Raw genomic sequence first — 18,811 nt, forward strand, 5'->3', positions numbered from 1 at the left:
TGTTGCTATGTCTTTGTCCTTGGCAAAAGTCTTTGAAGTTTCGAAGAGCACTTGAGCACCCATAGTTCACTTTATAATTGTTTGAAGGAAATTATTTTACAATTCAAATTAGCCAAGGTAAAAAGTCAAAAAAATACCACACCACTAAGTGTTATGAAAATTGTTTATTAAAAGGCATAAAATATCTTTTTCACATCATTTTCAGATGGGTTCTAGATTTTTTTTTTTTTCACTTAGTAAGTGAAAATTATTTCCTAATATAATTTGGAAACTTCCACATTTTGTGTTAAAACAAGGTAGAAAGCTGAAAAGCACACAACTCAGTTAAACCCAGTGCACAAGTCATCACTAAACCCCATCTGAGCACAATGCCTCTTCAAAAGGCCAGAAACCCTACTGTAAAAGTAAAGCAAAAAACAGGTTTTAAAGTTTCTACAAACATGCTTGCTTCAAGTCCTTACTCTAAATTTTAAGAGGATTTCACCATTCCCTATGTTCAACTGAAATTGAAAAAAGAGGAATAATTTAAATTACAGTAAAACTGCACCTTGTTTAGATAAAAACGATTTATTCCTTTCCCTCATATTTATTCTAGCTTTATTTTATCCCCACATTAAATGTGAAGACAGAAAGCTTCAAAGTGCTTCAAAATCTAGAACGCTGGAATTTTCCCCCCTTGTGTTCATAAAACTGGATCCAGGTTTTGAACATTAGTCTTTATTAGTTTATTTGGACAAAATTCTGAGCAATTTTATTTTAGTCTGTCAATACCGTTATCCAAAGAACAAAGTCAATCTATTTATTGTGTTCTTAAATACAGAACATTTTTAACAAAATTCTAGTGGAAAGATTATTTGAAAACATGGTTACTTTCAACTGGAAAAGGTTTTCAAACCTGCAAAATTGGTTGGAAAGAAAATATAACCACCTTTCCAACCTTTCTATCTACTGTGAACCAAATGAAACAGCAAATGGAACATGTAAGATAGCATATACATTTAGCTATACCTGAGTGATCAAAGGTGTACAGTCAATATTACCACCATAAATTCACTTTTGATCAACTTTTAAAAAATCACAATAGCATTTAACAGTTTAAAATTTCATAAGCATAAACTCAGAAAGCTGTCATGGTCAACAGTGAAGCTACAGGGCTGGAGGGGAACCTTAAAAAGGATTTGGAAATAAAATTTTACAAGGCTTTTGCAAATACACTCTTCTATTTCCTGTTGGAATAACATTACTCTTCTGACAACTACAGCAGCTTCTATGTCCCCTTTTGGCCAGTTCTCCCACAAGCTTTCAGGATTTCTCATTTGTCACTCCTGGTGTCTGGAACACCCACCTTTCTTGTCTTGAAGTGCCATTCTAAGATCCACTTCTGCAACATTGCCTACAGAAAAAGCAGGCAACTAAAACACTCATTTGCTGGGACACAACATGCCAAGCATCAGCTTTTACTGTGTACACTGTAATGCACAGCATTTATCTCACTCTGCCTTTCTTACTACACCGTAACAATTTTTCCCCCAGTGCATCAAATTTAAAAGTGTAGACCTAATGTCCAAGAATCACTTTGGAGAAATAGTGTGTACTGTTTTTGAGAGTGCTAGCTGCACCTCTCGGTGACCATAGACAGGAAAGTATGTTCAACATTATAAATATTCCATCTGTGGTACATGCACATATGTAATCAACATAAACAGAAAAGAGCAGCCTCTTTAGTTTTCTTTATACCGTATTACACTTTAATCCTTTGCTGGATCACCTGAAACTTCTTATCAAATTAATTTATGAAACTGAATCAGAAAGCTCCATTTACACCTTTTTGGGGGGGGTTCATTTTGTTTCAAAAAGCCTTCTACTCTAAATCTATTTCCTTCTCTTTGAAAATCTGGATTAAAATTCAGCTAAGGGTCTATAGGAAATGCTTATGTTTGTATAGGTCAAAGTCTATCAAGACATGTCTTGGAGGCAGACTTGAAGCAATTGTACCTTTTTGAAAGTTTGAAAGGATATATATTCTTTTTTAATTAAAAAGAATACATTGCCTACACATATTAAAAGCAAGCCTGTCAATAGATTATATTACTGACCTTCAGGTGACATGAACTTCAAGTCACACTTTCAAGTCTTCCACGTATTTCTACATGCCACTCCATATGAAAGTGAATATGTTACTGCCCTATTTATTTATCTTTGGTTAGAAGCAGAGCTTCAGTAATGTCAACACAGTTCTAACATACAGTATTGCATTACCAAGGGGAAAAAATTACTAGTTTCATAACTTTGTGGTATCACAAATGGGAGGAATACCTAACTGAGAATACTTCAGCAAACAAGCTGCACAAGGCATTTTCAGAAACTAAAAACAGCTGAAGATGTAAAATGCAAAACCACAACAAAAACCTTGTAGACACAGCATGTAAGCACAAGATATAATCAATAACCCAATTAAAGTTGCAAATACAATTCTTCAAGATGAAAAAATAAAATGCTGGTAAGCATATGGCTGAGGTTTACATATATAAATTCACTGAAATAAAAGCACTTGCCACTGAAAACAGTCATGTACAGCTTAAAGCTAGACAAAGCCTTTCTTCACATATATTTCATGTACTTGAAACTACCTCACTACTGAAAGAAGAAAAAATAAGCTTATTCAACTTACATCTTTTTCTGACCGATGTGGGAACATCGATGATTGGCTGTAGTACATGTTCTCATCATGGTAGTCACCATCAACCCCCTCTACAAACTTCTTCCTTGAAGCACCAAACATGCTGTTTGTCACCTAAATAAGAAGAAAAACAATTATATACCATATATGATTTGGTTTGCTACATACTTGGCATATATATTTAAATATACATAAGAATTGTTAAAAATCCCCTGTTTTCTAAATATTTGAAAATGCCTCTTAAAAATCCTTTCTGTATATTGACAATTTAATGGTTCTTGAAAGAGAGATTTTCATGCGACAGAAATTCGTATTCCAGAAACAACTGGAGTGGGTAGAGGGGACACGTTTCATTTTTTGGAGGAGTATTTTTTTGTTGGTTGTCTGAGTTCTGTGACCTTTCAACCAAATTTATTTAAAATTACAGAATGTCAGAAAATGAAAGAGCAAATTTCTCCAGTTTTCCTCTCCAAAGGTAATCACTTTCAATCTAAAAGAAGAAAATAAAGGCACATTCTTTAGAGCTCAGCCACCTTAACATAAATAACAAAATAAAATAGAGAAGAAAAAAAATAATCTGTGAAATCACTTCCACATCTCATCACCATAACTTTGGAAAAGCAGCTTTCTACTTGACCCTACTCAGATCCATGATTAAGTAAGAGAAGGCTGAGCTTAACCACACTCAACAATCTCATCACAGACTGGCAAAGTTACTGCAGACAGCCCATAAAAAACCCCTGGATTTTATTTTGCCCTTACTGCCAGAGATGCACACAAAGACAGAGCTGCTAAGTCAGGAATTGGAAACTAAAGAAACAGCAACCACACAGCTGGTCACAGAACCTTAATTCATTAGAAAATTTAATCCTGCAGCAAGGTCATACAATGTTGCTAAAGCATCTACTGCACACAGTGCATATTTATATATCTGACTCTTATTTAATCTATCTGACGATGAAACACTACCACAGCACAGCGTGGACTAACCAAGCCCTGTTTTAACCTAACAGGTTAATGTTCAAACCAGTGAAATGGCACAAACTGGTCAGCACAGAGCAACTTAGCCAGTTTCTTGTATCATATGGGGAGACTGGAGAGAGTGCAAACAACAGGATGGTAATCAACCCTGAGCTACTGCACTACTTATCTTCACACGGATCTTTATCAACTTGAAAGGTAAGAAAGCTAAGTTACAGTTAGCTTATGAAATGCTCTGAATCCTAAGATTTACTATCTTCACTACTGATAGCATTAGGTAAACTTACAAAAACACAGGTTGATTTTTAACATTTTTTTTTTAAAGAGTCAGTTTGCACTACCTCAGGCTCACGCTTAAAACTGAAGTTTCAAAGTATTTATTCTGGTTGGCTGGAAGAAAAGCTACTTTCAGCCTGAAATCCCCTACTCTCTGCTAATGCAAAATTACTGTGATATTCCTCACAGTGCGGCTTATTCAAATTTCACCTTTACTGACGAAGATTTGTAGGCAGTGTTTAAATAACATGAGTACTCCTACTCTGGTAACAACCCCATGATTTCAAAGTCATAGGACTTTTGAGTAAAAGTAAAGTCAACACTTAGAATGCATTTAATACAGCTATAATCACAGAATGGCCCTAAAAGATTCGGCTAAACAAGTCTATTCTACTACTCCTACAAGGGGGTTTCAGATCTTCAGACTAGTGATATTTCAAAACAAATTTATAACCTGTCACATGCATGTGAAGGATGGCATGTAAAGGTACTGCATACCTTCTTCAGATGAAACTTGTGTTTTATGATATTCACAAAAAATGTGCAAATGTAAGGTCTCAAAATGCTAGAATGCATTCAGTTGACTTTCACACTTACAGTGAAGTTTTCATTCCACTGTAAGCATATCCCACTGTGTTAATCCCCCTACAATGCAATTATCACCTACCAGATGGGATGGAGCATTTAACAGGCTAAGGGGATTATCCTGTCCTTTGCTCTGCCTGAGCAAAGTGCAGAGAGAGATGAGCAGTTACCTTCAAAGGCAATAAAAGGGATAGTGAAATGCTTTGGTGAAGCTATCTCCAGCAATGAAGAGGAGCTGTGAGTCTCAACCAACTACTGCTTTTGAGAAACAAAAAGGCAGCTTCTCACAAGCCCTGAAGAATTTTTTGATGCTCCTTTAACAATACCTGGGATAAGAAAAGGATTTTTTTTTTGCCACATAACCCTCTCTTGTGATACATCATCACAATAACAAAACTGAATTGTCATAGAAAGCAAGTCACTGAAGCACATACAGTACTGTACTAATGCACTGCCTAACCCTGAGCTATGATCCAGGAGCTATATAAGGGGAAGAAAACGGTTCTGTCTTTGACCCTGCAGATTTTGATCTTATTTCTGCAAAGGTTTACACATGGCTAGCTACACATGTACCATAAAGATTTCTGAATTGGTGGGTCAAAGCTTTCAAAATATATGTTTATAGTCACTGCAAGAAAGCTAGTATGCCCAAATATGAAGTCTATCTACTGAAAAGCTGAAAGATATTTTAAACTCTCCATTAAATTTCAACTGTCTAAAAGATTATTTTCTATACTGATAATCATATAAGACAGTGGCCCAAAAACTAATCAAGACTATGGCCTTAAGACTGATGAAGTGCAATGATATTAATATGGAGTCCAACAAGAGCATGGCTATTAAGAAAGAAATTAAGAAAACTTTTAATAATTAGATAGATTAAATACTGATATTTTTATTGGCAATGCATATTTCTACATGACACCTAATAGAACTGCGCTGATGAACTCCAGAGAGCAGAACAGTGCACTGCAGACTGCAGCTGCAGGGGAAGAGGGGGCATCTGGAGGAGCCCTGCCTGTGACCCAGCTGCATCACTGTGCCCAACTACCCTGAAGACCTTCAAAACCTTTTTGCAGAGACTGACACTTCTTCACAGCAGCATTTTTGTAAGCAATTTTGTGTCATTCAATGCTGCCAAGCGAAGCAGTCACACGCAGTGCTCAAGCTGTCCACGCTCTCTCTGAGGGAAGTGGTAGAGGCACTGGAGGGCATTCTGGCAACTGCCTGTCCCCCTAACAGGATTCCTCTTACTAGAAAGAACTGCCACTTGTTATCAGGGTGAACCACAGCACAGATCACAACAGAGAAACATGATGGTACAATTCACGCCGCTATCCAGCCCAGTCACAAAACTAACAGCACAATAAAACGAGTCAAGTTGCTAAAGATCTGTAACAGAAAGAGCAGCAACTGGGATTAGACACTTAGGTTGCAGCTGCTGTAGCCAGGTTGCTCACTTCTTGCTCGTTTTGAAGCTAACACCAGCAGCCAGTTTATCTACTTCCCAGCAGTCACCAGTGACTGTAAACAGCTGGAATACTTCTGAATCAGAGCACTTATCCCCATGCAGACTTTTATATTACAGCAGGTTTATGCAATGACAGTGTCATATGATTGCCAAGTTAGCAGTAGGTATCTTCCTATTCATGTCAACTTATTCCAGTATTCACTAACATACACATTAGCCACTCATGCTAAAAGCATATGAACAGATATTGAAAAAACACTGTTGCAGTCCTCATAAGAAGGTGTGAGAATAACTGGCTCTGTGCCAAATGTGAGAAGATCTGCAGGTGGAACTTTATTGCTTATTTCTTAGGACAAGAAGCCACCAGGAAACCTCATACACAAATACTGCAGCTCCCTTTTCATAAACTGTCCAAGCAGCTACAAAAGTAAATACAGCAAAGTTCATGGAGCACTTCCAAATACATTTTAAACCCTTTGGAAAATAACAGTGACCTGAGGTTTCATACCTTCACAGAGTCTAGATTGGTGAGGTGAAGAAAGGTAGAAATCAGCTCTTGTATTTAAGTCCCTCATTCATACCAATACACACACATATGCCAACATAATCTCACAGAAGTGGTATGCCAGTTGCATGGCAATTTTATTAAGCAAAGAATTCCCATCTAGTCAGCTTAATGTCATACAGATACCTCTCCTAATCCTCTAACTACTCTTCCTGTTCTACTGTGGGAAATCAGTTCTCTGTTGCACAAGACACATTGGCAGTTGTAACCATTCATTAAAAATGTAAAAATGGTGCACTTCTGTCAACTCATCCTTTAGCATAATATTGCAAAAGTACTTACAATGCTATTTTAAGTCTACACGCAGTGAACAACAGCAAGAATCTTGAAAATAAATTACGTACTGGCATACTCCTGTTACCTTCTTATGACAGCTCCTCCATCATAAAATTTTTTAAGAAACAAGTTCAATTTGTTAACAAAAAATAAGTTTTAAAGTATGTTCTCAGTTGATGATGCACCAAGACAATTATCAGCTAAATATACGCTATCTGTATGTCACACTTATTCACTGATTGTCTTTTGGGAATACCATCAAAGAAGACATCAGTTACATTAAGAAGCCTGACTTAACTAAAATTAGGTTCAAAAACAAAACGAGCTTCTGAAGTACCTATGTTGTCTTGGGAAAACAAAATAAAACCCAACGAACGAGCAAAGCAGCACATAAAATAACAGAGACAATCCTGCATTTCTAGTAACTGTTACAGTAAACCTGCCTACAAAAACTAGTATTTGGTTATTATGAAAATGGGCCAACCTTAGAAAGGAGAAATTCAGCTGTAAAGTTTGTAAACAAATAAGCAAAAAACTCAAAATTCCATTCCAGAAAGATAATCACATTTCTTCAAATGCTCTCATAATAAACTTACTATTACAGTGGTACTTTTCCTGGCTCCTCAGAAGTTTACTTTGTGAGTTTCCCTCAACTAGTATTTTGCACCTGAGCCATAAGAAAAAATGCTATTGGAAGGCAACTTCATACCTTTTTTTGTTTAATAATCTTTGATTCATCCCATTGGGTAATTCAGAAAGGCACTGGTTGAAAACTACTTGCAGTTTTAACTAAAAATTGATTTTGTAATTGACAAACATTTTGAGTATTTTATTGTAGACAAAAAAAGTTTTCCTGTTTTTCAGAAATTACATTTTCATAAAAAATTAGAGTAAGATAACCCTTTATTCAGGAAGCGCATCTATTTGAATTTTATTTCCAGTTTTATGCCTGGGCTTGCCTTTCTTGTTGCTTTGTGGCACGTTTGTTTGGGTTTTTTTAAAATAAAATATATAACAAGACACTTTACCCAGTTAGCTATTCTAGATTTACTCAAAGGCACTCTGGAGAGTTCCTTAATAGAGCATTTACAATTGTAAAGCCCAGCTTTAAAAGATTAGAAAATCCGTAACACACTAAGTTCTTCAGAAACAACAAAATCCCACCATTCCCTCCAGGCCCCAGATAAAGAAATAGGATTTTGGCATTTTCTTAAACATTGCAATACTCCGAGCAAACTGACGAACACTCCTGTGTTCAGCGAAATTCCATTGCAGGAAACTGTGTGTATGGCCAAACCCATATGATGGGTGTGCAGTCTGAAAGCTGGATCAGGTAAGCGGAGAAATGAACCCATAAAATGAAATCACACTAAGCACATGCAAACTGTTCTTCTGAAATACTTAGAATTGTGACAGATTCCATACATTTCTCATGGAGGCAAAAAAGGAAACAGTGGAAAAAAAAGTCAACAGTTAAAGAAATTTACACTTCCTACTCTAAAAACTCTGTATGAAGTAAGTCATAGAACTGGTTATAATATAAGTAACTTCAGCTGAAAACTCAAAGAGGGGTGCCAAGACAACAAAGTGAAGGAGATATAGGGAACAAAAAGTTTTAGTCTGAAAAAAATTGTACGAGCAACAGGGGATTTCAACAGGGACATGCCAGTCTGACCTCAGACTACTAGTCCTCTCTTCTGCTTGTACTGCCCCTCTGCTAAAATGCACCAAAACAGGGCAGTTGTTTAAACTAATGCATGTTCCATAATATGTGTAGAGAAGAGATATATCTCTTCTCTGCATGTAGCAGAGAAGAGATCCTCAGGGGACATAAATACACTCCTATGAAGAGAGCTAAGCAGGTTAAGTGATAATCAGACAGACCATAAGCCAAGTTTGGAACTATAGTATCTCAATTTACAGAATCCCCAGACAGGTCAAATATGTTAAAAAATACAAACAAGTATAGTATGATTTTTGATTAAAAGCTTATAACAGTTTGGGGGAGGAGGGGAGAAGAAAACCACTTTTAAGAGGTTTTCATTTTTCATTGGTATTCAGTAGTCATCACATATTCACAAAACACATTTTAATAGCAATTAGAACAAAAGTTAACTAAGTAACATTACGTAGGTTGGACTTCAGGTTCACAATCAAGAGAGCTGCAACGCCAAAATATTTCTTCTCTACCAAGTGTTACAGCTTTGATATCAGTATGACATACTTTGCCACCTCTGATGCTTGGTATCACTCCCAGCTGCTCAACAACTTTTTCCACAAACAACAGACAACTCAGATGATGCACACATGGACCAAGAGAGCTTAACCCAGAAAACAAACCAGGTCCTAGTCTAGTCCAAGTCAGCCAATTGTTCTCACTGTGGTCTCACTTCTGCAGCAGAGATAATTGCTCCCAGTATTACAGAAATAATATAAAGGTTTCATTATACGGAGCATCTCAGAAACCTTTCATGTTGATGAGTCCCCTAAGAAGCTATAAAAACAAAAGGAAACCCCTGGTGGAGTAACATGCAAACAATATTTTACTCTGAAATCAGAATCTGCCAAATCAGAAATTTTTACAAGGAAAGCTGGTGGTGAAGAAAAAGGAAACAACACTCGGGTTTTAGGGAGGCTTTATCTCTCCTGGGGATGCAAAAATGAAAACCGCCTGCAGCAAGGACACTGCCAGGGCAGGGGGTGGTAGCATGGGGATGGGAGTGGATGAGTCGGAAACATGAAGGTCAGCTGGGCCTCACGTGCAAGGGAAGATGGTTGCTGATAGTGCAGCAGAGAGGCGACTCTCAAGCAACATTAAGAGGACAGCATTGATATGCTTGTCAATGAGCAGTAAGATGACCACGTGCATGCTCTGTAGCTGGGAGAGTGGGGGTTTTTTCCCCTCTTTCTCTTAATTTTACTGTGGTCCTTTACATCACATCTAAGCTGAGCTGACACAGTTTCATCTGCTAAGTGCCTCCAGCTATCTCTGTAGAGTCATTACCTTACATACTGTTCAAGCAATATTTCTTAACACTTCCTAAACACCCAATTCAGTTGAAGCCAAAAATGCCCACTGAGAAGCTTTCTAGAGCTGTATGTCTGTAAAATATTAAGCCTTATTAAATGATGTATGTCACAATAACTATTAAATAGTCTGTATCTGTTCACTAGACAGTCTTTTGTTGGCTCATTTACCATTTAAAAACTTTTGCACTATATATCAGACAGAGAGATAAAAGCTTGTAAACCAAGAGGAAAAAACAAACCTTGAAACTTAATTCAAATTTGGCTCATGATCACAGGATTCATCAAATCTCTTATATGGTGTGAGAAGAATAAAAAATTAAAAATTAAAGAATAAGGCTCCTTTGACTTTCCATTTGCTTTCAGCTGAGGCTCTCAGCCAGAAGGCTAGACTTAGCATCTCTGCTTCAACTAAAAGGGTAACCATTGCTCCAGCTGGGACATTTCCACGTTGATTTTGAACAGGTTCCTCTTTCCAGGAATACTGTAGGGTTTTTTTAGTTGTTGTTCATTTTGTTTGCTGGGTTTTTTGTTTGTTTGGCTGGTTGTAGTTTTTTGTTTGACTAGGTTTTTGTGGGGGATTTATCTTGTTTGCCTTTTTGGGTTTTTTTTGCATAACACTGATTCCACTACTTTTTAAGACAGCTGCACTGCCTACCTATTTCTTCCCGGATACAGTCAAAACTTTCATGTTTGTTTAATCTAAAACATTGTATTTTAAATAAGCCTTGGTCTCCCAAGCATTTCCTGCAGTTAAGTAGTGTACGGTCAGATGTAGAGGATGATTAATGGAGTAGCAACAGAGTATTTTTTTTCCTTTCATTACTCGGATGGAGTTGGTTGACATTAAATAAATCAGTACTAGACCCATTTCTACTCCAGCTTTTTGGGGGGGGAAAGAGAAGGTATGTTTTTTGTGAGTTTGGGGGTGTTTTTGTATATGGAGCACAAGGTAAAGACAACTGAAAAAGAAAGCAACTATTTTTTAAAAGAGTTATCTATCAGTACATTCACACATATAGTATTTAATGTAAACTGCTAACCATTTGTTAGAAGCATCCTCAAGAAAGGGGTAATAACACTTTTCAATTTATGTTGAATTTTAAGAAATACACGGTTCCTTTTGGTTTGGGCTCTTTTTTTTCTCCACAGAGGTATTCTAAAAATAGAAATAGCTGAGAACATTCTGGCCAAAAAATTCATTCTGCACACACAGCACATCAAACATCTTACCTTAAAACACAACTGGAAAATTCAAAACATTGTGTATGTTTAATATATTGAATCCTTGAAGGGAAAGAAACATTTACGAGCTGTCACAACCTCCTGGCAGCATACTTGCCTCTCAGTGACTCTCCTTCTCCAGATGAATGTTATGTTCTGCAAAAGCAGAAACATTTTCCAGGAGCACAGACAGGTTAAAGTTAAATTCATTTATGGCTTTTTAGTGTCCTCCTAAAACACACTTAAGAGTCTGTGACCCTTCAGGGCAAATGCAAAAATGCAAGTTAAAATTACAGACTTCTATCCTTTGGTTATTGTTTAAAAAATTTTTTTTTTCTTTATGAAAGCCTTAAGACGCTTCCTAAATATTCCAGGGCCTGTTTCTTGTAACCTTCAGACTGCACAGCCAGGCTATGTTGTGATTACAGCTGTACTGGGTTCAGCCATAAAATAAAGTGTGACAAAACAACTTTGAATGCTTTTATATCATAAGTACAAGGACAAACCCAGTCTTAAAAACAAACCAACAAAAAAGCTGATTTTTTAAAAAAGATCATGAAAAAGTACCATAATTATTTAAGACTTTAAATTTCTGAACTGCATTTCTTCATTGTTTTTCTTTATTTAAGTGCTAATTGATGTTAGTATAGAATTTTCAGAGTTAGATACTATTCCACACTGGAAAAGATAAATTACAGTCTCTGAGCTCCCTACACGCTACTGCAAACATAATCATCAGGTAAAAATTAAGAAAGCGGTAAATGCACCTATCATGCCTTTCCACTGTACTAATCTTCCACACGTTCAATTTAAACCTCTTCAATCATTCTGTTCTCCATTAAGGTTGTCAAAAATGAATTAGAGTAGCTATGCACTCTATCATTTTAAGCACATGGACTTCAGTCAGATTTCTATACTGTAAAAACTTTGGCTTAATATATACTGTAAACTTGGTTCAAATATCAGAAACTAAATAACATCATTTTTCAATTAAAAGCAACTCCTCTTGGAAGCGGCAGACTTTACACCACAACATTTTAAAACAGAGCTACCTCAAACTGGCAGTCTAAGCTCAGACTGCAAATGTTGCTGAGACCTGGCCCAAGTCCCAGACATGGGATGGTCGCCTTCGTCTCATACCTTCCTTGTAGTTTCTCAGAAAACAGTTGTATGTAGAGTTCCAAGACAGGACTGTTTAGTGCCTCAACAGCCTGGTAAAACAAGCAACAGGGTATTGCTTCCTGTTATTCTGGTCTCATTAAAAAATAAAAGAGTACTTTTATTGAAAATGGGTCTACTCAATCTTCAGCTGAAGTATATAGCTTTGCTCACAATTCCTACATCTGTGTGTTTCTCTGTTTCTCTCAGGGTGCTAAGAACATGAAGGGTGATACATTTCATCATGAACCTACATACTGGATAACTGGAGGCAGTTACATGTTGCATAAATTTATAACTATTTTTAATTTAAACTAAATACCACCCAGATACTCCAGCTCTCTTTCAGTGACTGAAGTGTACAGTAATTTGCTCTCAAAAACTACAAATGTCAATAGCGTTTACAAATACTGAAATATTTTTTGTGTTTGAACTCCCTCACTATTATAATTTTTAAAAAATTGTTTCTTTATCTTTGTGGTGCCATAAGCTTTTTTTACTGCACCGTTAAACAAACATATTCTTTACCACTTTTGTTAATCCTTTCCCCCATTTTAAAGGGGACTTACCCAAACGCTTATTGCTACAAAGAAAACCGTTTCTGGGAGCAGTGTACATAAACAGCCCATAGAGCAGCACTGTGCACAATTTGTAATTCCCAAAACATAGCCACGCACAAAAAGGTATGTTTCCCTAGTTCTGACCAGAATTTATCTTCAACAAACTACTTCAGAAACAGCAATACTATTAATATATACAGGTAAGTATAAAAGAAAAAAAAATATTTCATATAGTGACTGGACATATATATTATACATCAAAAGCTGTTTGCTTATTAACAGAAAAAAACCTTGACAAGACTGCTGTATTGCCCACATCTAAGTGAAACACAGAAAAAAATTCGTCTCAATCAAATGAATTTTTTTTAATAATCTGAACTTACACTGTTATCAAGAAAATTATACTGCAGACAAACTATTTGCTTCCAAAATTGCAGATTCCTAGAAGGGAGGATCTAAAGTATTGACCTGAATTTTTTCAAGCAACTGCAAAGAAAGGTGTAGATGACTCAAACTAAATATCTAACAAAAGCTCTGAAAGCAGAACAAGGAAAACCAGATACACTACAGGTAGAAAGCAGTTCATTTAAGTCTCTAAGTGTTCTTTGAAAATAAGAAGGTTGTTTAGGATACTTTAAAATTCGTTTAAAAGTGTCAGTAAATCAGTTACAGGGAGGGTGAATACTAACACATAACCATGATCTACTATAGGCTGCAGTTACAAAAACTTAAACAAGTCTTTTGGATTTTGAAGTGACAGAGAGAAACCTTCTACACATTCACTGGACAATTCTTACATTAAGAATCTAATTCTTACATTAAGGGTCTGGAATAGGAAGGTTTTTTTAATTTTTGTTTTATAATTAAGGATTCATTACAGTGTGAATCATCACTGAGCAAGATTTTCACAAGGCTTAATGTTTCACAGCAGTAAAATCTACTGTCTCAGTCCTGCTCCTGGTTGGCTCCTTAAATTTTCAGCCAGTTGGGCCCTTGGTCCAGATGTGCTATAACCATGTGGTTACAACCATGGTTACATCATGCTATAGCAGGTGGGACCATGAAATAACCACAGCCCCAATTTACAGTATGTTAACAGTCAGGAAACTGTATCTGAAGATCAAAGGAAGCACCCTGTTGTCCAAATGCACTTTATTAGAAGGATGAATCCCTGTATGATGGACAACACTATTAAGGAAGTATAATATGTAACTGATCACATGTGGTGGTGAAACTGAACTAGGGTGACCAATAGTTGCCATTCTAAATTTTTTCATCATGCCCCTTCCACAGGGGCTGCTGACAAGTTAAAGAACACAAGTAGCAACTGAGGTACCGCCACTGAAATTCATATAGGATTTGCTACACATACCCTGTCCATCCATCCCTACAGCAGGTACAGACATCTCTGGAACAAAAGCACAGAATCAACCATGCTGGAAAATACCTCTGAGATCATGGAGTCCAACCTATGACCTAACACCACTTTGTCAACTACACCATGGCCACATCCAGTCTTTTCTTAAACATCTCCAGGGATGGTGACTCCACCACCTCCCTGGGCAGCCCATTCCGACGTCCAATCAGCCTTCCTGTGAAGAACTTCTTCCTGAACCTCCTCTGCTGTACTTAAGACTATGCCCTCTTGTCCTATTGTTAGTGGCCTCCAAGAAGAGATCAACCCCCACCTGGCTACAACCTCCTTTCAGGCAGTTGTAGAGAGTGAGGAGGTCTCCCCTGAGCCTCTTCTTCTCCAGGCTAAACAACCCCAGCTCCCTCAGCTGCTCCTCACAGGACCTGTGCTTCAGACCTTTCACCAGCCTTGTTGCCCTTCTCTGGACACACTCCAGCACCTCAATATCCTTCCTGAACTGAGGGGCCCCAAACTGGACCCAGTACTCGAGGTGAGGCCTCACTAGTGCTGAGTACAGAGGAAGAATCACTTCCCTGATCCTGCTGGCAAGAACATGGCAGGTACATCACCCTGCTTTCACTCCACAGGGTGCCAATCAGCATGCAGCACCTGCGTGCTATTTTCTTTATTTGCCCAATTGTCTTTTCACTGGGAAAGAATAACAACAAATGACAATAAACCCATGGATATTAAAAAATCTTTACTATTGTTACCTTCATGCTTCTCATTTCACATCAAGCTTTAAGCCTCAGTCTAAAATTTCAATTGAAAAAAACAAAATATTGACCAGTGCCTGTTAATTCATGATTCAAAAACACCACTAAAGGAAAATAATCTATCAGCAGGCCATGAAGAACATATAGAGAAAAGATGCATGATCTGAGGCACCTTTTGTTGTTGTTGGCTATAAATTTACTAAACTTTAGATTAAATGCTTAGATTACTGTTTTGGGCATGCATAGTCCTAGTTAAGCAGATAAAACTAAGGAGTTGTAGATTTTCTTTTAAAATATAATACTTTTAAAAAGGACTTAAAAGTTTCTACATTTCAGGTTATTTACAAAAGAATTAATTCTACATAGACTTTCAGAATACTATAGCTCTAAGCACTTGGAAGGTTTTCTCTGAATCCTCTGTGTATTCATTTTTCTAGGCTTCCTGAGAAGTCTCTAGTTCAGATTAATTGACAACAAATTGAAATGAAAACATTTAAGTTTTCTGCTTTCTAGGTAGAAAGTGCATTCATGGTCAGTTCCATTTTCCTCCTTTTATTATTGTTTTCCAGTGTAACAGCCTTCTGTCTTAAAATGCTGATAAATTTCAGGGGAAAAATTACTTCAAATGTCAATTATTTATAGTGATCCAACAAAAAAGGAAGAAAAGCTGTGGCTTAGCCTAATTAGGAGAAAGACAGGAGTCCCTCTGGGAACTTTGTGACTTACAATATTTATCTGAACTTCTACTCTGTTCTGATGTTTCCAAATTTCTTCTCATCAAGAGCTGAGTATGCATGCTGCTCCCTACAGGAATTCTCTGGTCCCTTTCTGTAAAGACCACTAACTTTTATAATTAGTCTTGCACTTACATTAAAGTAGAATTTTACACATTGCTCCCTCCCTCCATATACATTCATAGGGACAGATATCCTCTGAATCAGGGGCTCTGAAATATAACTGCTTCATTCTTGTTCACAGCAACAGTGTGTTTGCAAGGATTTAATACAAACAAAAATCTGTATCTGAAAACATTCTCACAAAAGCATCTCTCAGTTCCAAGTTCTGTTCTAAAATACCTACTTTTAAAGGAAGAAAAACATACAAAGTATAGTCTTGTGTAAAAGGCTTCTGTGAAACTCCTTGGTATCAAAATTGCTAGAAACTGGAAATGAGAGACAACAGAGATACAGAAGCGCACAACCAAATTTGGCTTCTTTTACAAGACAAACCCATTTTAATACTTCAAAATGAACAGAGCTGAAGATTACTCTCAATAAATTAATGACTTTTCATCTATGGATCCAGTATTTCAAAACAGGTCTGTCTGGTACTGCTTCACTAAGTATCATATCTAGTCCAAATTTAAATAAGCAGGGCTGCACTGCCACTCCTGAATCACACGCCTAGGGGCTCTCAAGCTATACCAGTCTTTATTCCTCCTACTCTGGTGTATGCATCTCTCTCAAGCATTTCTGGCTTTAAGAAATGATCCTATTGCCTAGTTCAGAACATAAATTCATGAACAAGAACAGTCATCTGCCTTCCTTATCACAGCAATTAAGTCAGGACTAACTTCCTGATACTGAAGTATCTGGAACTACAACTTCCCAAATTCCTGGTTACTAGCCCACATACTCCATTACTGCACTTTAAACACTGGCCCTCAGAGCCGAGCCTTCACCTGCACAGGGAACTAAATTTCACACCACAGGCTGCTCAGATCTCAGCTTTTTTCCAAGCACTACATGGGAGACTGAAGAGAAACATGCTTTGCTACAAAAAGTAATTCTCAGAAACTACTGATTAAAAGCTGCAGTCTCTAATGGTAAAGTACCTACTCAGCCTTGCTCTAGGAAAGCCAAAACAGTCTGGAGACTGCCTTGGAAAGCAAAAGCAACACACTGATAAGTTACTCTGAGGAACAAGAAGCCAACCTGTGCCAAGCATAGCTTTCTCACAACCAATCTGGGATTCTGGAACAAGAGCTAGGATCCCGTAGGAGAAAGTCCACATTCGGATTTAAATCCTCCAACTGAATTCTAACTGAGCACAACAAACAATACGTGACAAAAGAGAGGAAAAACTCTTCAAAATTACTTCTGGGACTTTCCACAGTGTATCATTAAATTCAGACACATATTGCCGAAATGTAAAACAGAGTAATCACAAAAGCAAGCTATTCTTGAGGTTTACTAACTCTTCTGCTCATCTTAATTTAATGACTCCCAAGCATGTCATGACGCGTTTCTGGGAATGTGACCATGCTACTTTAACATGCTATTTGGCAAAACCCCAAAGCTAACTCATATGTTTTTAACTTCATGCCTTCTTATCACATTCACATCCCCCCCCAATAATTTGTAGTCTCTAATTAATGCAGTATGCAGACCATTCAAATACCTCCCTAATTCACAGGAATGTAACAAATTTTATATTTAAAATGCCATAATACCCAATTTAGAAATGTCACTCTATGTTTAGGCCACAAATATAAAAACTGGCTACACTTACATAGTACCACAGTTTGAGACTTGCAATAAAAAACGATGCACTGAATTTTTATTTCTTGATGTAAAGATAAAACAGTCCTGAAATTGAACCATCCATCTTCAAAGACAATTTTATTGAATTAAATGTAATGCTATCCTGAAATATCCCATATCATTATTAACAACATACATTTCTGTATGAGCAAAACTAAGGGGTTTTTTTGCAGATCTTTTTAGCCTTGCTAATTGAGCTAAGGGAGCACTAAGAATTCCAAATAACATTTATGTGTAAAGCAAATTCTGTTAATACAAAAAATTTAATTATTTATTTTATTTCTTTTTTTAAGGAGATAAATAAAATGTGATTGTTATTCATATGCCAAAATGCAGAATTCACCCACCCACTGTATGGTACAACTGCTGCAAAGTTACAATCACAGAACCTTGACTAACTTTGTTATGATTACAGACTACAGTAAATGATACTAAAGTGTAACAATTATTGCAGTACGTTTCAATGCACTAAATGTAGTAAAACACCATACAAAAATAAACAAAGATGACTGTGTCAAATCATTTTATAAGTTATATTACATACGTTATGTTCAAATTTGGGAAGACTATCAGAAAGAACATTTTATTTACAAATTCTAAAGAAAAGTATTTGCAAAAATTTTTAAAGCACATGTACAAATAAACACACTTGTTTTTATTTTTCTCAACCACTTAAATGCACATATGCATTATTCCAAGGCACTTTTTAATAAAAACTTCATAAAAGAAGGGAACACTTTAATATACTTCAAAGCCAGTTCCTTCAACACCTCATTGTTGAATCTACTACCTTAATATTTTAAAGACCAAAATCTTATATTTTGATAGCTATTCCCACTCCCTTGGAATAAGGTTCTCTTTGAAGAACCTTAAGTGCACTGAAAACAGCAACCTACCTACACACTGCACTTTTGCCCATTAATTTTTTGTCTCTGCTGAGGTAAGCAAATTTTGACTGATGACCGCTTCCTGTAAATGAAGTAAATTAATAAAACATTATTAATAAAAATACACTGTTTTCTTCCAACCTTCTTACAACTCCTACTGTTCCATAAACAGGAAAAAACGCATTTGAAAACATTTTATGGACTGCAAATACTATGAAAATAAACTTAAAATAAAAAGCTTCTGAGTAGTTTTAAAGTAAAAAAATCCAAATACAATAAAGATCAAACTGAAACAGCAATCATTAAAAGAGAAATTTCATTTTAAACCCAAAATTATTACTTGCTTGGCGACTTGAGAAAAAGATGTATCAGCAGTCTTGCAATTTTTTTCCCAGAAAAAGAAAGTTCACAAAATTACTGAAAGACTACAGACATCTAATGTATCTAC

The 18,811-nt window shown here is 36.5% G+C and overlaps 1 protein-coding gene across 6 annotated transcripts in view; it reads right to left on the reverse strand.

The window, feature by feature from the left end:
• The window catches only part of CNOT2 (CCR4-NOT transcription complex subunit 2), an 80,392-nt gene that overhangs the window by 31,721 nt on the left and 29,860 nt on the right, over positions 1–18,811 (reverse strand). For 4 of the 6 annotated variants that reach the window (XM_039391324.1, XM_039391323.1, XM_039391325.1 and 1 more), the window contains exons 2-3: positions 18,373–18,445; positions 2,672–2,794 (exon numbers count right to left, since the gene is read on the reverse strand). In XM_039391324.1, coding sequence (XP_039247258.1) covers positions 2,672–2,782 — 111 coding nt within the window. In that variant the 5' untranslated portion in view covers positions 2,783–2,794; positions 18,373–18,445. The remainder of the gene's footprint in view (positions 1–2,671; positions 2,795–18,372; positions 18,446–18,811) is intronic. The other 2 variants (XM_027721937.2, XM_027721936.2) reach the window with 1 other exon arrangement.

Source organism: Pipra filicauda, unplaced genomic scaffold, assembly GCF_003945595.2.
Source record: "Pipra filicauda isolate LSUMZ 115617 unplaced genomic scaffold, ASM394559v2 scaffold93_size3172892_pilon, whole genome shotgun sequence".
In the NCBI taxonomy this organism is placed as follows: Eukaryota; Metazoa; Chordata; class Aves; order Passeriformes; family Pipridae; genus Pipra; species Pipra filicauda.